At 56.4% G+C, this 17216-nt stretch overlaps 2 protein-coding genes and 1 long non-coding RNA gene across 8 annotated transcripts in view; 1 reads left to right on the forward strand and 2 right to left on the reverse strand.

Annotated features, from left to right (window-relative positions):
* Positions 1 to 224: 224 nt before the first annotated feature.
* Positions 225 to 3614, reverse strand: ARSA (arylsulfatase A). 3 transcript variants are annotated; one of them, XM_069581892.1, is made up of 9 exons: positions 3436 to 3614; positions 2824 to 3061; positions 2395 to 2635; positions 2096 to 2314; positions 1852 to 2021; positions 1403 to 1527; positions 1183 to 1310; positions 737 to 839; positions 225 to 647 (listed from the first exon to the last, which is right to left on the reverse strand). In XM_069581892.1, exons 2-9 carry the CDS (start codon positions 3039 to 3041, stop codon positions 328 to 330), a joined length of 1524 nt encoding a protein of 507 aa, XP_069437993.1. In that variant the 5' UTR covers positions 3042 to 3061; positions 3436 to 3614; the 3' UTR covers positions 225 to 327. The 3 variants fall into 3 exon arrangements, with proteins under 3 accessions (XP_069437993.1, XP_069437994.1, XP_069437995.1); XM_069581893.1 differs by having other exon boundaries at positions 2824 to 3075; positions 3436 to 3591; XM_069581894.1 differs by having other exon boundaries at positions 2824 to 3075; positions 3346 to 3545.
* Positions 3615 to 12220: 8606 nt separating this feature from the next.
* Positions 12221 to 17149, reverse strand: LOC138436212 (uncharacterized). Its single transcript, XR_011255404.1, has 3 exons — positions 17025 to 17149; positions 13817 to 14043; positions 12221 to 12766 (listed from the first exon to the last, which is right to left on the reverse strand). It is a non-coding gene; the product is annotated as an uncharacterized lncRNA (long non-coding RNA).
* The window catches only part of SHANK3 (SH3 and multiple ankyrin repeat domains 3), a 49749-nt gene continuing 47482 nt past the window's right edge, over positions 14950 to 17216 (forward strand). The window contains exons 1-2 of one of the 4 annotated variants that reach the window (XM_069581896.1): positions 14950 to 15082; positions 16359 to 17036. In XM_069581896.1, coding sequence (XP_069437997.1) covers positions 16746 to 17036 — 291 coding nt within the window. In that variant the 5' untranslated portion in view covers positions 14950 to 15082; positions 16359 to 16745. Of the gene's footprint in view, positions 15083 to 15105; positions 15332 to 15448; positions 15472 to 16358; positions 17037 to 17216 lie in introns of those variants that run through there. The other 3 variants (XM_069581899.1, XM_069581895.1, XM_069581897.1) reach the window with 3 other exon arrangements.

The following is a 17216-nucleotide window of genomic DNA, read 5'->3' on the forward strand; positions in this document are numbered from 1 at the left end:
TCCCTGGCACACAGAAGCCCCTAGTGCTGCTCTGGTGAACGCTGTGCCCACACTTGCCACCACGCTTGTCTGCACTGACGCAAGCAATCACCAGGGGGAGGAAGGCGGCTATCTCTCGGGCTGGGCGACCTCAGGGAAGTCACTGGACTCTCCATGCCTCAGGTTCCTCATGTGTAACAGGGAGAAAAACACCTAGCTCAGGGCTCTCACAAGGATCACATGAATTCTCACACAAGTGTCAGCTGGTGTTATTAGAGTTCTCCGGTACAAACCACCTCCACACCCCACAGCACAGCCAGGAACCCCCGACGGCCTCCGTCTGTGCCCTCAGGGCTGGGACTCGGGGCAGTAGCAGCAGGCCGGCCGGGGGGTGCAGCTGGGCTGGCAGCAGACCTGCAGGGAGGGGTCCTCGCCCCGCGCCATCTGGCTGGGCCCGAAGGTCATGGCAGCATCGAACTGGGCCTTGAGCAGCTCAAGTTGCTTCATTGCCTGCAGCGCCTCTGGGGCGACCGCATCCACACCCTCCAGAAGGTTGTAGTTCTCACCAGGGTCCTCAGACAGGTCAAAGAGCAGCGGGGGCTCATGGGCAGTCAGAGGACTAGAGGCGTGGCAGGCAGGGTCCGCAGTGGTGTCGCTGTGGACAGAGCCTGGGGAGGGGTGCACATCTGTGCACAGGGCAGGGATGCTGGGCTCTGGGGCTGGGCGGGGCGGGCAGGGCTGGGGGAGAGGAGGTTACCCTGGGTAAAGAAGTGCGCCTTGTACTTCCCGCTCCGCACAGCAAAGACCCCTCGGACCTCGTCCGGGTAAGCCGAGTAGAAGAAGAGGGTGTGCCGGGGGCTCTGGGGGCAGAGTCGGGGGGTCTGCGCGCGCCCTGCACCGTCTGCGCGCGCCCTGCACCGTCTGCGCACGCCCTGCACCGTCTGCGCGCGCCCTGCACCGTCTGTGCGTGCCCAGCACTGTCTGCTCCGTGCTGGGCCCTGGGCGTGCAGTCGCTCCCTGCCCACCCAGAAGCCCCCGGCCGGCACCACCAGGGTGCAGCTCGACAGAGGGTCCGCCTGGCCCCAGGGACTTCAGGGGCTGCCCACACTCACTTCTGGGGAGGGTGAGTGGCTGGTGGGGGCGGGGGAAGGGAGGTCAGGCTGGGGGTCAGGGGAGCTGTGGCTATGTGCTCATGGGCCCTACCTTGCCTGTGCCCAACAGCAGGGGGCTGAGGTCAACGCCATCCAAGGTGATATTGGGCAGTTGGGCCCCCGCCAGGGCTGCCAGGGTGGGCAGCAGGTCCAGGGAGCTGGCTAGCTCATGGGTCACACCTGGGAATAGAGGGCTGTACAGTCACTCCATTTGTGATCAGGGCTGGGAAGATGGGACCAAGAGTCCAGGATCAGAAGGCCTGAAAACTGACCAGGAGCGATGTGACCGGGCCAGAAGGCCAAGGCGGGCTCTCGGACGCCCCCTTCGAAAGTGGTTCCCTTTCCGCATCGCAGGAGGCCAGAGCAGCCACCGTGGGACATCCGCATCGTCTCAGGTCTAGGACACACAGGGAGGACGTCAGCTATGAGGAGCCCAGGGTTTCCAGGTGGCCTCAGGGACCCCAGCCCCAGACCGATGTAAGTCACACATTTTGCGCAGGAATGGCCAGCACATGTCTGTCCACTCACTCCCTGTCCTCCCAAGCCCAGCACCTCCATGTGCTCACAGCTGCCAGCCTCCCACATGCATCTGGGTGTCACCATATATGGCCAACAACTCCCGAGACCCCCTTAGCCCACTAGGTTCTTGGCCAGCGTCAACATCGGAAGACCCAGGGCCCTGTGTGGGGTTGACCAGCAGCCCCCTGCCCCTGCCAAGTACCCGTTGTCCGCAGTGAAGAAGACGAGTGTCTCTCCGAGCAGCCCCAGATCCCCCACAGCTGTCATCAGGGCCCCCACAGCCGCATCCAGCTCCATCAGGGAGTCCCCAAACGGCCCTCGGCCCGAGTGCCCTGGAAAGCTCTGCCCACTGAACTGCGGGTAGTGGGTGTGCTGAGGATGGAGACTGGAGTTAGCACCAAGTGGGCATCACGGGGAGCCCGGGCGGGGGGGCCACGGTCACTCACATGGGAGGCATAGTACAGGAAGAACGGGCGGCCTTGGCGTTGGGCATCAGTCATGAGGTCACGGGCGAAAGCCACGTAGCGGGCCTCGAGTCCAGGCAGCCAAGGGGGCTGTGCCTCCACCGACAGGTTGGCCAGCAGGGGGATAGGGACCAGCCCCTGGTCACAGATGCCTTCGCAGGGGGTGGCCGGCGGAAAGCAGGTCAGATTCTGGCAAGGGCCCTGAGGGAGCAGCTCCTTCAGTGGTCTAGACTGTGGGGTGGGGCTCTGGGGTCAAGGGGGAGGACCCTGGTGGTTCCTACCTGGTCATGGGAGTACGGGATGCCCAGGAATCGATGGAAGCCATGGTGGGGGGGCAGAAAGGCCCCCTCAGGCCCCACCCCAAGGTGCCACTTGCCAGCTATCCCTGTGAGGTAGCCTTGGGCAGCCAGGACCTCAGCCAAGGTCACCTCCTCCAGGGGCAGGCCCCCTCGGGAGCTGGGCTCCAGAACTCCAGGGTACAAGCCCATCCGAACTGGGAGTCGGCCGGTCAGGAGGGCAGCCCTACAGGGCAAGTCAGAGTCCACGACGGAGCAAAGCCAAGATGCACACAAGGAGGGGAGAGAGGAGAGAAACAGAGAGGTGTGAATTTCTCCATAGAGACAGAGGCCCTGCTCCGCCCTCTGCACTCCAGAGTGAATCTGGGAGGAACCAAACCGTCAGGGGTGAGGGCTCCCGGTTTCCTTCCTCACCGGGAGGGTGTGCACAGAGACACAGGCACATAGAAGTCTGTGAACCGAAGACCCCCTGCGGCCAACTGGTCCAGATTGGGGGTGGTGGAGCTGGGGTGCCCATAGGAGCCCAGGTCCCCGTAGCCCAGGTCATCAGCAAAGATCAGCAGGATGTTAGGTGGGCTGGCAGCAGCCAGGCCTGCGGCCAAGGTCAGGGTGAGGGTCCACGGAGCCGCCATGGCTCACCGCACAGACAGGCCTGTAACAGAGACCCTTGGGAGAGAAGGCAAGCTGGCTCCCGCAAGCTCTAACCCGGAGACCCCAAATTTGAGCGCTACCCACTCCCCAAACCGGGACATTAACCTCCCCCAAGAACCCAGGCTCAGGAACTACACTCCGCTGAAACCCCAGACCCAAATACTCCCCCGACGGAGACAACTCCTTTCCAGCTGCCTCGGCACCCGGAGACCCTCGACCCCAACAAAACCCAGGAGCCTGTGGCCCGGGATCTAACTCCCTGGAGACCCTAAAGGGCCAGGGCACCTTCAGACTCTCAGGCGGAGATCTGACCCTCTTCTGCTAAAGGTCCCGCCTAGGCTCGTGGTCAGGGGGCAGAAGTCCCAGAACACTGACCCGAGGGGGCCCACGACGCGGGACAAAAGCAGTTCAGGGCCGAGGAGGGGGCAAGTGCGGGACACCGGGAAGCCGGGCCCTCCTCGGGCGCTTCCGCCTCGGCCCGGCCTGGCCCCGCCCCGGCCCCTGACCCGTGACTCCCGCGCGGCCCGCCCCGGGGCGGGGCACGGCGCTAAGAGGGCGGAGCACGGCGCTGAGGGGCGGGGCACGGCACTGGAAGGGCAGGGCACGGTGCTGAGGGGCGGGGCACGGTGCTGAGGGGCGGGGCACGGCGCTAAGAGGGCGGGGCACGGCGCTGGGAGGGGCGGGGTCTCGGCAGGGTTGCGGGCGGCGGGTGCGCCCGGGTTTGCGCCCGGAGGCCTTCGGCGCTGGAGGCGGGCGGCGCATGAGGTGCGGGCAGGACGGATCCTAGTGTTGGCGCTCGGCGCCCTAGTGTTCCTTTAAGGCCCTGAGCCTGGAGAGTGTGGAATGAGCAAATCGAACCGGAAACCGTGGAGTCCGCGGGCTGCTGGCTTTTCCTACAATGCCATGTTTGGTGTTTTCTTGAAACAGATCAAAAATTCTTTCCAACCTTTCCCCCTCCGTTCGTGTGTGTGTGGGTGTGGTGGGCCGTGTGTGTGTCTGTGTGTGGTGTATTTGTGGGCTGTGTGTGTGTGGTGGGGGTGTGATGGGGCGTTTATGTGTGTCGGGAAGGGGCTGGTGGGGCATCTGGAGGGCGGTGTCTTCTCTGCATCCGGGTCACACCAATGGGAACGGCTCATCCAAAGAGATGACGGCCCTGGCTCCATCACTGGACAGCCTTGTTCGAATGACTTCACGGTTTTGCTCCCCAGATTGTTTAGCTGTTTCCAAGTAAGAGAGCGCCCCACGAGGCGGTTAGGCGGGTATCTTACTAAGTGTAACTAAACACCCCAAGGTCAGTGCCTCCCGGAGAGTGCCTCCCCACAGCAGCTCCCCTAGGACATCTCTTCCCTGGAACCAACCTTCCCCACCCCGCCCCCGCCCCGCCCCCCGGGGGTAGCTCTCTGGCCTCAGGCTCCCCAACAGGGTCGGCCCTCAGGACCAGCAGCATGGGCTGCTGTTGCGGAGGGTTTCTCATAGTTCCTGCCCCTGGAGCCAGCGGGAGCATGCACAGGGTCCTTGAAAGGCCGCTGGTCCCTTGGGGTGGGGCCAAGACACAGCTTCCACTGAAGCCCAGCTGTGGAGCTGGCATTTTCCTGGTGAAAGATGAAAGCTAAGACTAGCGGCAGTACGAAGGAGCAAAATTTGAGGGGCAGGGATCTCCCTGAGACAGGGCTGGCCTCCAGGCTGCTGCTGGCCTCGTTGGCAATGGGAGGGGCTCCTGTGAACCTTCCCCTTGGTGTCACACTCCAGGATGGGTTCTGTGCCTGTGCGTGGGAGCAGGATGGGGTGGGTGGCCAGGACAGAAAGTTTTTCCATGGCCCAGAAATCTTTGAACCTGTAATTGGAACTATCACAGCTGGTTGGTGCTGTGAATTGGAGTTTAAAAGGAATCAGCCAAAGGCCCTTTCTTCCCTTTCTGCTGCAAGCTGGGAAGTACCCTTATTCTCCAGGAGAGCCGGCCTGCGGCTGTAATGTTATGCAAATGGCCGGCATTTTCCCCTGCAGACTCTGGAGGTTGCTCAGGCATGTGCCCACGGCAGGCAGCCCTGACCTCTGGGTGGGGAGAGGGCGCGTGTGCCTCCATCTGTGTCTGTTCAAAGCTGAGCTCTGTGGGCATCCGAGTCTTTCCGCGATTGTGGGCCTTCCTTGGCATTGCTGTGGGAGCCGGCAGGAGGGTCAGTTTGGGACAGAGCCCCAGTGGGAGGCAGCCTGCCAGGGTGCGGGAAGTGGCTCTGGACACTGTTAATTTGGAACTAACACCCACAGTTAAGAGAGGGGCCTTTTGAGCGGTGCCGGTCTGGTCTTTCTACACCTCGAACAAGGGAGGGGCCTCCATTTCCTGGGCCTGCTGGGGGCTGCTGCAGCGCTTGGCCCATTTGAAGGTATTCTGTGGTGATCCCTGGGAATGGCTGATGTCAGGGATCCAGGACACCAAGGGCCCTGTGTGCAGGCCTCCACTTACCCCCTTGGGTCCCTCCTCTTTGGCCTCAACAACCATTATTCCTAACCCCAGGATACTGGAGGCAAAAGACCCTAAATCAGTCAGGTCTAACAGGGAGCAGGTTCTGGATTCAGATCCAGGGGCTCGGATGATGCTGACTGTGCTCTGGTTTTTAAGCCAGGGTTCACGACAGCACATGTGAATGAAGCCAAGCTGCCGGAAACCTCTTTGGTTTAATAGAGAAAAAGGCGCCCAGAGACAGAGAAAGAAGTGTATTGTGTGTGACCTGGTCAGGTGTCCCCAGCTGTCCTGGGTGAGGGTCTGGAGGACTCCCTCTCTGAGACAGCGAGCTGCACTCCGGAGTCGAGAGGGGAGCAGCGGCGCGCTTTAGACTCCGGGGAGCTGGGTACTAGCAGAGGCCACAGCGCCAGGCGGAATGGCTTGGCCTCAGAGATTTTTGGCTCCCTGGCCATGGAGTCATCCTCCAGGACAAAAACAGAGGGTAGTGGCAGCGGGGGTGGTGGTGGAAAGACCCTAGGTTTCGGGAATGTGGCCCAGACTTGACTCACAATGCAGCTCCTCTTCCAATTCCTGGACATGAGTCACTCACGGACCTGGAGCTGCCAGAGGGAAAGACCTGGCGGAAACACCCAAGGCTGTACTAAGTCTTCTCCCTGGCCTCCCTTGAGGGAGGCATGGCCTTCAGCCAGGACGGCCATGCTCTAGGGGATGGGACAGTCAGGTTCTCAGGGGCTGTTGGCCACTAATTCTGAGTGAATACCACTGCCCAGACATTCTGATGCCCCCATAGTCCACGGATCAGAGAGGGCTTTGGAGGTCACACAAGACAAGCGTATGGGGCCACAGTCCATCTCACCATGGATGCAGTGATTCTGTGAATTTATTTTGTCTTAATTTCCCTGGTTCTTAAGCATATCATTCTAGTAGATGTATTGAGCAGCAGGCCAGTGCAACACTGCCTGCTGATCTAGACAGGGACTCAGGGTAGGAAGCCCAAAGCGAGGCCCCTGGGGTTCCCCTCCTATAACAGTTGAAGGAACACTAGCTACCTTAACGGATAAACCCCCAAATCTCAGTGACTTAACACAACAGATATTTACTTCTTGCTCATAGAAAATCCAGTTTGCAACATAAGCAGAAATAGGGGTGGGTGAGTCTCTGCTCCATGTAGGCATTTAGGGACCCATAGAAGAGGAAGTAGAGGCTTCCCTGGTAGCTGAGGAAGTGCTGCCATTTTTGACTCATGGATTTAAGACCATCCTGGATGCAGCAGGCTGAATAGAGAGCAGGCAGGATAAGAAGGAGGTATTTACTGATTACCTCCTAGGCCTAGGAGTGGCCGCGATTCCAGAACTCTTGACTTGGCCCTACCTAGATGCAAAAGGGGCTGGAAAATACAGACTCAGAGGGGTGGTCTGCTGGAGTCAGCAGGTGGGATGTCAGCTTTCAGACATCTCAGTTTGCTGAATGTGGCAAAAAGCAAATCCCTGGGGACTAGTTCCGTGGCGCTGCTGAGGGAGAGTGTATCTCCAGGAGCTGAGGCTGGATGCTTCTTTCAGTGCTTCCGATGACTTTGCAGGCAACAGCTCCATGTGCCAAATCCCTTTCAGCTCAAAGCAGTCGCACACGGGTCCATACTCTATACCTAAACCCTGACTTTCACAGTTAGGGGGATGAGAGGTCGAGGAACTGGGAGGCCAGAGAGTGAGGGATCCCTTGGAGAGACAGGGATGATGTCAGAACTCGGGGTGAGCAGACAGCCTGTCGCCACAGTTCCCAGTGAGGGGAGGACACGGTCGGCCAAGGGGGGCTGTTTGACCACTGCTCTACGCCTAGTGCCTCATCCTCATACTTTGCTGAGTATGTTTGTGAGTAAAACACATTTTAAATGCAGGATGTCCTTTGGTTCATTTATTCGTTAATTAATATCTGTCCAACCATCATTAAGCATTTCTGTGTGCTGACTGCTGTGACCGAATACGAAAAGCAGGTTTCCAACGACACAGTCGGAAACGCCTCTGTTGTGAAACATTCGGAAATGCTGCTGCTGCTGTTCAGCCGCTCAGTGTGCCCCACTCTCTGCGACCCCCTGGACTGCAGCACGCCAGGCCTCCCTGTCGTTCACTGTCTCCCAGAGCTTGCTCAAACTCATGTCCATTGAGTCGGTGATGCATCCAACCATCTCATCCTCTGACTCCTCCTTCTCCTCCTGCCCGCAATCTTTCCCAGCATCAGGGTCTTCTCCAGTGAGTCAGCTCTATGCATTAGGTGGCCAAAATATTGGAGCTTCACCTTCAGCATCAGTCCTTCCAATGAGTACTCAGGGTTGATTTCCTTTCGGATTCACTGGTTTGATCTTGCTGTCCAAGGGACTCTCTTCTCCAGCACCACAGTTCGAAAACATCTATTCTTTGGTGCTCAGCCTTCATTATGGTCCAACTCTCACACCTGTACACTGGAAAAACCATAGCTCTGACTATATGGACCTTTGTCAGCAAAGCGATGTCTCTGGTTTTTTTTTTTTTTTTAGGCTTCCCCCAGTGGTTCAGACAGTAAAGAATCTGCCTGCAACGCAGGAGACCCTGGTTTGATCCATGGGTGGGGAAGATCCCCTGGAGAAGGAAATGGCAGGTCACTTGAGTATTCTTGCTTGAAGAATTCCATGGACAGAGAAGCCTGGCAGACTACAGTTCATGGTGTTGCAAAGAGTTGGACATGACTGAGTGACTAATACTTTCACTTTCACCACTTTTTAATACTCTGTCTGGGTTTGGCATAGCTTTTTTCCCAAAGAGCAAGCATCTTTAATTTCATGGCTGCAGTCACCATCTGACATGACTTTGGAGCCCAACAAAATAAAATCTGTCACTGTTTCCATTTTTTCCCCATCTATTTGTCATGAAGTGATGGAAAGGGATGCCATGATCTTAGTGTTTTGAATGTTGAATATCAAGCCAGCTTTTTCACTCTTCTCTTTCACCTTCATCAAGAGGCTCTTTAGAGTCTCTGCTTTCTGCCATTAGGGTGGTATCATTTGCATATCTGAGGTTGTTGATATTTCTCCCGGCAATCTTGATGCCAGCTTGTGGCTCATCCAGCCGGGCATTTCGCATGATGTACTCTACATAGACGTTAAATAAGCAGGGTGACAATATACAGCCTTGACATACTCTTTTCCCAGTTTGGAACCAGACTGTTGTTCCATGTCTGGTTCTGTTGCTTCTTGACCGGCACACAGGTTTCTCAGAAGGTAGGTCAGGTGGTCTGGGATTCCCAGCTCTTTCAGAATTTTCCAGTTTGTCGCGATCTACACACTCAAAGGCTTTAGCATAGTCAACGAAGCAGAAGTAGATGTTTTTCTGGAATTCTCTTGCTTTTTGTATGATCCAATGGAGGCTGTCAATTTGATCTCTGGTTCCTCTGCCTTCTCTAAATCCAACGTGTACACTGGAAGTTCTTGATTCACATACTGTTGAAGCCTAGCTTGCAGGATTTTGAGTATTACCTTGCTAGCATGTTGAAATTGCAACGAGGAGTTCGTGACCTGAGCCACAGTCAGCTCCAGGTCTTGTTTATGCTGACTGTATAGAGCTTCTCCATCTTTGGCTGCAAAGAATATAAACCATCTGATCTCGGTGTTGGCCATCTGGGGACGCCCACGTGTCCAGTCCTCTCTTGTGTCGCTGGAAGAGCAGCGTGCTATGTCCACTGCATTCTCTTGGCAAAACTGTTAGCCTTTGCCCCGTTTCGTTTTGTGCTCAAAGGCCACACTTGCCTGTTATTCCAGGTATCTCTTTTTTTAATTTTCAAAATTATCTTTTATTCAAGTATAATTAATTTGCAATGTTTTGGGTGTATAGCAGATTGATTCAGCTGTAACACACACAGACACATATAAACGCTTGTATGTTGTTGTTATGTGGTCATTCAGTCATATCCAGCTCTTTTGTGATTCCATGGACTGAAGCCCACCGGGCTCCTCTGTCCATTTCCCAGGCAAGAATACGGGAGTGCATTGCCGTGCCCTCCTCCACCAGGTATCTCTTGACACCCTACTTTTGCATTCCCATACCCTGTGATGATTTTTGGTGTTGGTTCTAGACGGTCTTGGAGGTCTTCACACAACTAGCTTTCTGGTTCTATTAGAATGTGTTCGCTAGGCACCAGGTACACGGTGAGCATGGCACACCCACGTGCTCTCCTAACCTCCACCAGGGCCCAGGGGGAGCTCGAGCCACCTCGCCAGCCCCAAAGCAGGAGCCTGGCATGTGGCCTGAATGAGGGAGGGGATGCAGCACGTCCTACCATTGTCCCTAACATACCAGAGCTCACAGGCAGGCAGAGGGAAGCCAGGAAGTTTTCTCAGCCACCAGGGTATCTGGTGGCTGAGCCGGGATGCCAGCTCAGGCCCTGCCCTGAGGCCGGCCCTTCCACCTCTCCTGCGGCCACGCTCCCTTTTAGAGAGGCCTTTCCCTCCTCCTTCGTGTGGACTTTCAGGTACCCTTGGCTCTTGAAGCCAAAAGAAAGAAAAGCAGATTTCAGGGACCAAGTCTGGAGACGCAAAGCCTCTTCAGAGCCCTCCTCGTCCCCACGTCTATTTTCCTCGCAGGGTTGCTTTTCCCCCAGGCTGCGACCTTGGTCACTAGCGTCTGTCGAGCCTCATTTCCCCCATGTGTCCCAAGCGTGGAGAAAGGGTTTCTCCCCTCAGTTATGACCCGTAGCCTCCAGAACAGGCTTCTCGTCGGCCCTGTTTGTGTCACACACCCACTATGGTGTTCCAAGCCCTGGCTTCCCCACTGACTCGCCACGTGCGGCTTTGGGCAAGGTGAGTTGCTTCTGATTTGCTCTGTCTCCTCATTCGTTACGTGAGGACAGTAATGGGCTGGCTCAGTGATGTAGTGATGACTGAATGAGTCTGTACATGTCATACACCTGGGATGCCATACAGCGCTCAGAAGTCTGGGGCGTAATCTATCTTCATAATTATCACTATATATTTCTCTTTTATTTGAGCAATTTTCATAAAGCTCTGTGGGGGTCTCTCTGTGAAGAAGTCTCCATATTAAGTTGTAGCCGCTGTTGGCCCCCCAAGTTTGGAGTCTAAATTATATTACCCTTTGTCGTCCCCGGGACCACCAAGCCAAGAAATTAACATGACACAATTCCTGGGCTAGTTATACTCCTCTGAGGAACACATCTAGGCTTCCCAGGCCCAGTTGAGTTCATAACCCCAAGTCACAAAACTGTCACAGAAAGAACCTACAGTCCCCCTGCAGTGAGTGAGTTGGGAGATACTACAGACGGGATTAGACCACCAAAAAGTCACATATGTTTTAAAAATAATTAAAGACAAAAGAAATCTAAAAATTGCATTAAATAAAAAGAAAAAGTCAATATAAAGAAAGAAGAAGCAGATTTGATAATGTACCAAATACAGCTTGCAGAAATAAAATTTATGGCCACTGAAATTTAAAATTCTATGGAGGGGAAATTAAACCTATGGATAAGATCAATAACAGATTAAACTCAAACAAAATCAGTGAGGTGGAAACCAGAAGTAGAAAAATTACCCAGAATGCAGCACACAGAGAGAAAAATCTTCCAAGTATTGAGAAAAAGATATTTTGTCAATTTAGCATCCTACACTGGCTAAATTATCACTCAAAATAAGGGTGAAATAAGACACTTCAAAGTCACTACTTTGTCACTGCTTTCAGGAAGAAGAGAATTCAAGTCAGAGGAAAGTGAGTGAAGAGTGGGTTGACAGGTGACTCCAGGAGCAACCACAACAGCTTCGCTGGAGGCAGAACAATGTGGACAAAGGCCCGAGGCTGAGGCTGAGCCCCCTCTAGTGCAGGGAAGGGGGAGGGGGACAGCCCTTACTTTGGGCTTTGTTAATCCCCCGTGTTACAAATCTCAGTGTCTTTATGCAAATGATAGAAAGAATGTATAACTCCAAAAACAAAGGGAGTTGAGGGAAAGAGGAATAAAGGTGATCAATCAAAGGAAGAGCCCAAAGGGAGGAGAGAGCAGCACAGACAAGAGAGCAAAAAATATTGGCTGACAACACGAAATAAAGGCAAGAGTCGGGTGAGACATGCCCACAGGCGTCGTGAAACCCCATTAACCGTTAGTTTAGAAAAGGGCTACACACACTATTTACCAGAAGCACGTCTAAGGATATGAAATGTAGAAAGAACAGAAGGAGAATGAGGGGAAAAGATATATGAGGCCAATACTCACAAAATAGTGCTATGCCTAGACTAGATATTGAAAAAAAACTAAGGCAAAAAGCATCATTAAGAATAAATAAGGCACCATGTAATGATAAAAGGAATAACTTATCAGAAAGCTATACTAATTCTGAATCTGTTAGCATTAAAAGAAAGCCTGAAAAGACATATAAATCCCAAATTGGCAAAATTTCATGGAGAGGCTGCTAAAGTGGGATTTTATCCCACTTCTTTTAGTAATTTATAAATCAAGCAAAGGGAACATTAGAAAAGACACAGCATATTTGAATAATACAATTAACAAACGATACAGTGGAGGTATGATTTTATGTGTGTGTATATTGTTGGAGATACACACACACACACACACACACACATCTTGCATCCAACAATTCCTATTGAACCACATACATGGCAACAAAAGAGTCTTTGTAAAATTAGTATTATTCAAATATACTCAAACATATTTATATTTGTATTTTTTATATTATTTTTTATTTTTTTACAAATAAATCATATTTGTATCTGTACTCGAGTATACTCAAAGATCAGCATTCTGCAGGTCATCCTCTCTGACAGTAGTACAATAAAAAAGGAAATCAGTAGCTAAGGGCGAGTCCCTCCTCAAAAAGAAATGAATAAATAAAAAGAAAGAAACCTAGTATACATTTGGAAGCTTGAAGTAGCATACTTTCCAGTAATCCCTATGGCAAACAAATCAGCCCTGGGATTTCTTTGGAAGGAATGATGCCAAAGCTGAAGCTCCAGTACTTTGGCCACCTCATGAGAAGAGTGGACTCACTGGAAAAGACCCTGATGCTGGGAGGGATTGGGGGCAGGAGGAGAAGGGGACGACGGAGGATGAGATGGCTGGATGGCATCACGGACTCGATGGACGTGAGTCTGAGTGAACTCCGGGAGTTGGTGATGGACAGGGAGGCCTGGCGTGCTGCGGTTCATGGGGTGGCAAAGAGTCGCACACGACTGAGCGACTGAACTGAACTGAACTGAACTGAAAGGCAAACAATACAATGGATATTAGAAAATCAACAAGGTGAAATTAAAAATACTACTTATTAAGAGTTAATGGAGGACTTCCCTGGTGGTCCATTGGCCAAGACTCTGAGTTCCCAGTGCAGGGGCCTGGGTTCAACCCCTTCAGGGAACTAGATCCCACATGCCAGAACTAAGACCCGACCTAATGGACATAACTAAAGTGGAACTTGGAAATTTATAACCTTAAACACTGATTGTCAGAGAAAAGAAAGACTAAAAATTGAATTTGGTACCCAGCTGAAGAAATTAGAAGAAGGATCCTAACAACAATCAAAGCAGTAGAAAGAAACAGAAGACCAAATAGAAACAGATCAGCAGAATGGAAAGTTGGTTCTTCTGAAGAAGATCTGTCTTTCTAGAAGAATAAAACTTATCAGACTTAGGATGAACTCGAACCTAAATATACTGATAGATGTTAAATAACTTGAAGCAAACAAAACAAACACCTGTCCAGAAACAGTGCGCCAGGTCCAGACAGTCGGAATACTCAGGTGTTCTGCCCTACAAGCTGCTCTGAGTCTGGAGAGGGTCTGCCCTGAACAGACAAAGTTGGGTGTGAACAGTTTGAAGATAAAAGTTCAGCAGTGTCCACTGAGCAGGGACTAAGCCCGGGGCCTCGGACACAGCAGTGAACCAGATCCGGAAAGCTCCCACCCCACGGGAGCCTGCATCTGGGGGAAAGACAGGTCCTAGACCATAAGCAACGAGTGATTTCAGGGCAGGCAGACACTAGGGTGCTGTGAGTTGTGGGAGAGGCAGAGGAGGAGCACGGGCGGGGAGAGGGCCCCGGGGGAGGGCCAGACAGCAGGACGCCCCCACCCCCGCCCCGCACAGAACGGTGTGAGGCAGCAGGAGACACAGCAGGCCTGTGGGGTTTGCAGCAAGAGGAGGCTGTGGGCCAGGCCTCTGTAGGCGACTGCGAGGGAGGGAAAGGCTGGGATTTGGGTGAGGAAGTGGCCCAGGAGTGTGGAAGGAGGGCATGGGGAGGGAGGGGACGCAGCCTCACCTGGAAGGGCCGACAGGACGCCGCAGGCGGGGGTGCTCTGCCCACGCAGCGGGACGAGGGGTGCTTAGGCCCTTGAGGGTGCGGGCACAGACGGCCTCTGCAGTGGCTGGGGGCCTGGGGGGCCACGGAGTGGTGGGCAGTGTTCCACAGGAGGGGTCTGACCCTGTGCCAGGCACGTTCCGGACGCTTTGCCCACATGCGCTTCCACAGGCCCTGGGCTTCCGAACCTGTGTTGGGAGGAAGCGGGGATGGGAGAACCATGGGTCTCTCTGGAATCAGCCCTGATGGAAGGGCCATGGGGTCTGGGGGCTCCTTGCCTTCAAGGACTAAGACAGGAGGGCGGAGAGGCAGGGCTGGGCTGGGAGGTACTGAGGAGCCTGGGGTCTCTTATTCTCAACCAAATAGCTTGTCCCTGGGCTTCCTGCTCCGTCAACCCACCAGGCTGCAGGGCCAGTAGGACATTCTGTGGGAAAGGTGCTTCTGGGGGTTGGGATTTTTGCCGTTTGCCAGGGTGGCAGTGGGCTGGGGAGTGGTTCCAGCTTGGAATTTGTTCATCATGTGCCCATTCTTTGGGCCAGGTGCTCTGTGGACCTGGCCCTGGCAGGGCAGGCCCAGTCGAGCCTGGAGACCAGGGATGTGTTGGTTGCTTCTGAGATGTGAGGCTTTCTCCTGAAAGTGCCGCATTCACGGTGCTGGGTGTATCAAGCACAGTGGTCCCCATGAGGGCGTCTCGGTGGACAGGTGGGTGTCTGGCCACCCAGGTCAAGGGCAGGGTTGCAGGGAGAGCCCGGAGGCCTGGGGCTGCTCTGAGGCTGGTTGTGGGGACATGCAGCCTCCTTCCTCAGTCCCATCATGACTCTGGTGGACGTGGCCGTGGCCAAACAGCTGCCACAGCGGGAGGGGGAGGGGCACGGGAAGGGGCAGCTCTGGGTGACTCAGGGAGGGGAGGCCAGGGGCAGGAAGACGGTGGAGACAGGGGGGCTGGGAAGCACTCGTTTCCTCTCCCAGGGCTGGGCCACATGCCTCCCAAGGTGCTTCCTGCAGATAAGTGGGCTTCTGGCAGCCCCTTCCTGCTCCCCCCCTTCCCCTACCCCTCCCATCCGCCCCAGCCTCTGGGGACCCTCAGCTCCCCCGCTCAGGCTAGGCCAGTGGCCTTGGAAGAGCCTGAACATCCTGGGGTCATACTCCCAGGCAAGGAGGGTCCGCCCAGGCCTGGGAAGAAAGCCGCAGCAGGCTGCAGACAGCGCTGGACACACGCTCGGTGGGGTCAGTGGAGTCCTAGGAGGCAGAGATTTTTCCTGGACGGGTGGTGGCTGGGGAGGGAGAGAGCCAGGTTTCCCTCAGGGGTCAGGGCTGGTCCTGGGGAAGTGGGCCTTGCTCTGGGGTGACCCGAGGCTGTTCCAGGGGCATAGCGGTGGGCACTGCGGGGCTCTTTGGGGTGGGGACTTCTCCCCCAACAGGGTCTCAAGAACTGGTCTGTGTGGGGGTAGGGTGCTTCCAGGACGTCGCGGAAGGGTAGGGAGGTTTTCTCTCTGTGTGTGTGTGTGTGTGTGTGTGTGTGTGTGTGTGTGTGTGTAGGGGCGGGGGGGGGGGGGGCGGTTCATTCAAGTTTATTCCTGGGAGGCTCAGGGGATCCAGGGCTGCTCTTGGAGAAGGTGAGTGAGACTGGGGTATTTTCTACCAGGACCAGAAGTTGTCCCCAGGCTGGGTTGTTCTGTGAAGGTTAGCAAGTGTGCCTTGTGAGAAGGGGAGCGGCCATGCGGGTCAGAGCCTGTTCTCTGGGGAGGAGTCCAGCACGGTGGGGGAGCTTTGTGGGAGTCAGAAGCTGTTTCTCGGGAAATCAGGGCTATTTCAACGTGAAGGGGCGGCTGCTCTTTGCTTTTAAGAACCGTGAGGGCTCGGGTTTCCCAGCTCTGGGGTAGTTCTGTGAGGCTGACGAGTATTGGGGGGGGGGAGCTGGCGCGCTCCAATGGGGCGGTGGTGCCTGAGCTAGGTTCTTTATTGCGCTCCCCTCTCCTCCGCCTACTCATCACCCCCTCCCGCGTTGCCACGACAACGCGTAAAACTAAAATTCACTTCCCGGGTGCAGGTGGAGACTAGTAGCGCCCCCTCCCCTAAGCCCTTCCTCTTAGGTCGCGGCCCCATCCTGTTGTCGCTAAGGTGACCGGGATGGGGTGACCCGCGTCGGAGCTAGGCGAACCAGGGGACCTGGGGAGGGGGCTGGAGGAGCGGCGGGCCTGAGTCCGGAGCGAACTCCCCAAACTCGGCTAGGGATGCGGGAGCCGCCAGCCGCGCTGAACACAGTTCGGCGAGGTCCTAAGGGTTAAGTTGGAGGGTTAAATGGTTCTGGCGGTGGGAGAGACCCCAGGGCTCTGAGGTCCCTGCCGTCCCACCCCCAGGACTGGGACCGGGCTGGTCCCTGTCATCCCCGGGTCTTGAGCAGGGTGGGGAGAGGGGGTCGGTAGAGTGGGGAGAAGCCGCCACCCCCGGATATTAATTCTCCAGTTTTTCTCTCCCCTTCCTGCCCTCTCTCTGGTCCCAGTGCCCAAAGCGGCCCCCATCCCAGCTCCAAGACCCCCTCCTCGCCGCATCTTCCCCGGTGGTCCACGGATGCTCTTCCGCAGCCGAAGGGCGGCGCGGTCCTCGCTGCTCAGCCACTCCCCCCACACCGAGGCCTAGGAGTCCCCACACCCCCAGCACAGCCCCCAGGGTCCCCACCCTGCTGCGCGGCCCTCGCCCTTCGCACGGACCCCCCCCCCTCCCCACCCCGGGACCCCAGACAGTCCCCTTCGCCCTCGCCGGCCCTGAGCGTCCCGGCCCCCGCCTCCGGCTCAGCCCCCTGCCACCCCCGCTTCCCTCCCGGCTCAGGCCCCCTCCCCCCGCCGCCCCCGCCCCCGGGGAAGGCAGGCGCCGAGCGGAGCCGGGGCCGATGCAGCTGAGCCGCGCCGCCGCCGCCGCCGCCGCCGCCGCTGCCGCCCCTGCGGAGCCCTCGGAGCCGCTGTCCCCGGCGCCGGCCCCGGCCCCGGCTCCCCCCGGCCCCCTCCCGCGCAGCGCGGCCGACGGGGCTCCGGTGGGGGGCCGGGGGGGGCCGGGGCGCGGCGAGGAGCCCCGGGGCGCCCAGCTCCCGGCCGCTAGCGGCCCCGGCCCGGGCGCGGGGATGGACGGCCCCGGGGCCAGCGCCGTGATCGTGCGCGTCGGCATCCCAGACCTGCAGCAAACGGTGAGCCTCGCCGCCCGGGTCCCGGCGGCACCCTCGCCCCGCTCTCGCGGCCCCCCACCCGCGCTCCGCGAGCCGTGCGCCGGAGACCCCGGCCCCGGCCACTCGCCCCTCCCCCGCCGCCTCCACCCGGACCCTCCCCGCGGCCGGGCGGGGGCGGGGCCCGGGGAAGCACCGCCCCCG

This window comes from Ovis canadensis, chromosome 3, assembly GCF_042477335.2.
Source record: "Ovis canadensis isolate MfBH-ARS-UI-01 breed Bighorn chromosome 3, ARS-UI_OviCan_v2, whole genome shotgun sequence".
Taxonomy (NCBI): domain Eukaryota; kingdom Metazoa; phylum Chordata; class Mammalia; order Artiodactyla; family Bovidae; genus Ovis; species Ovis canadensis.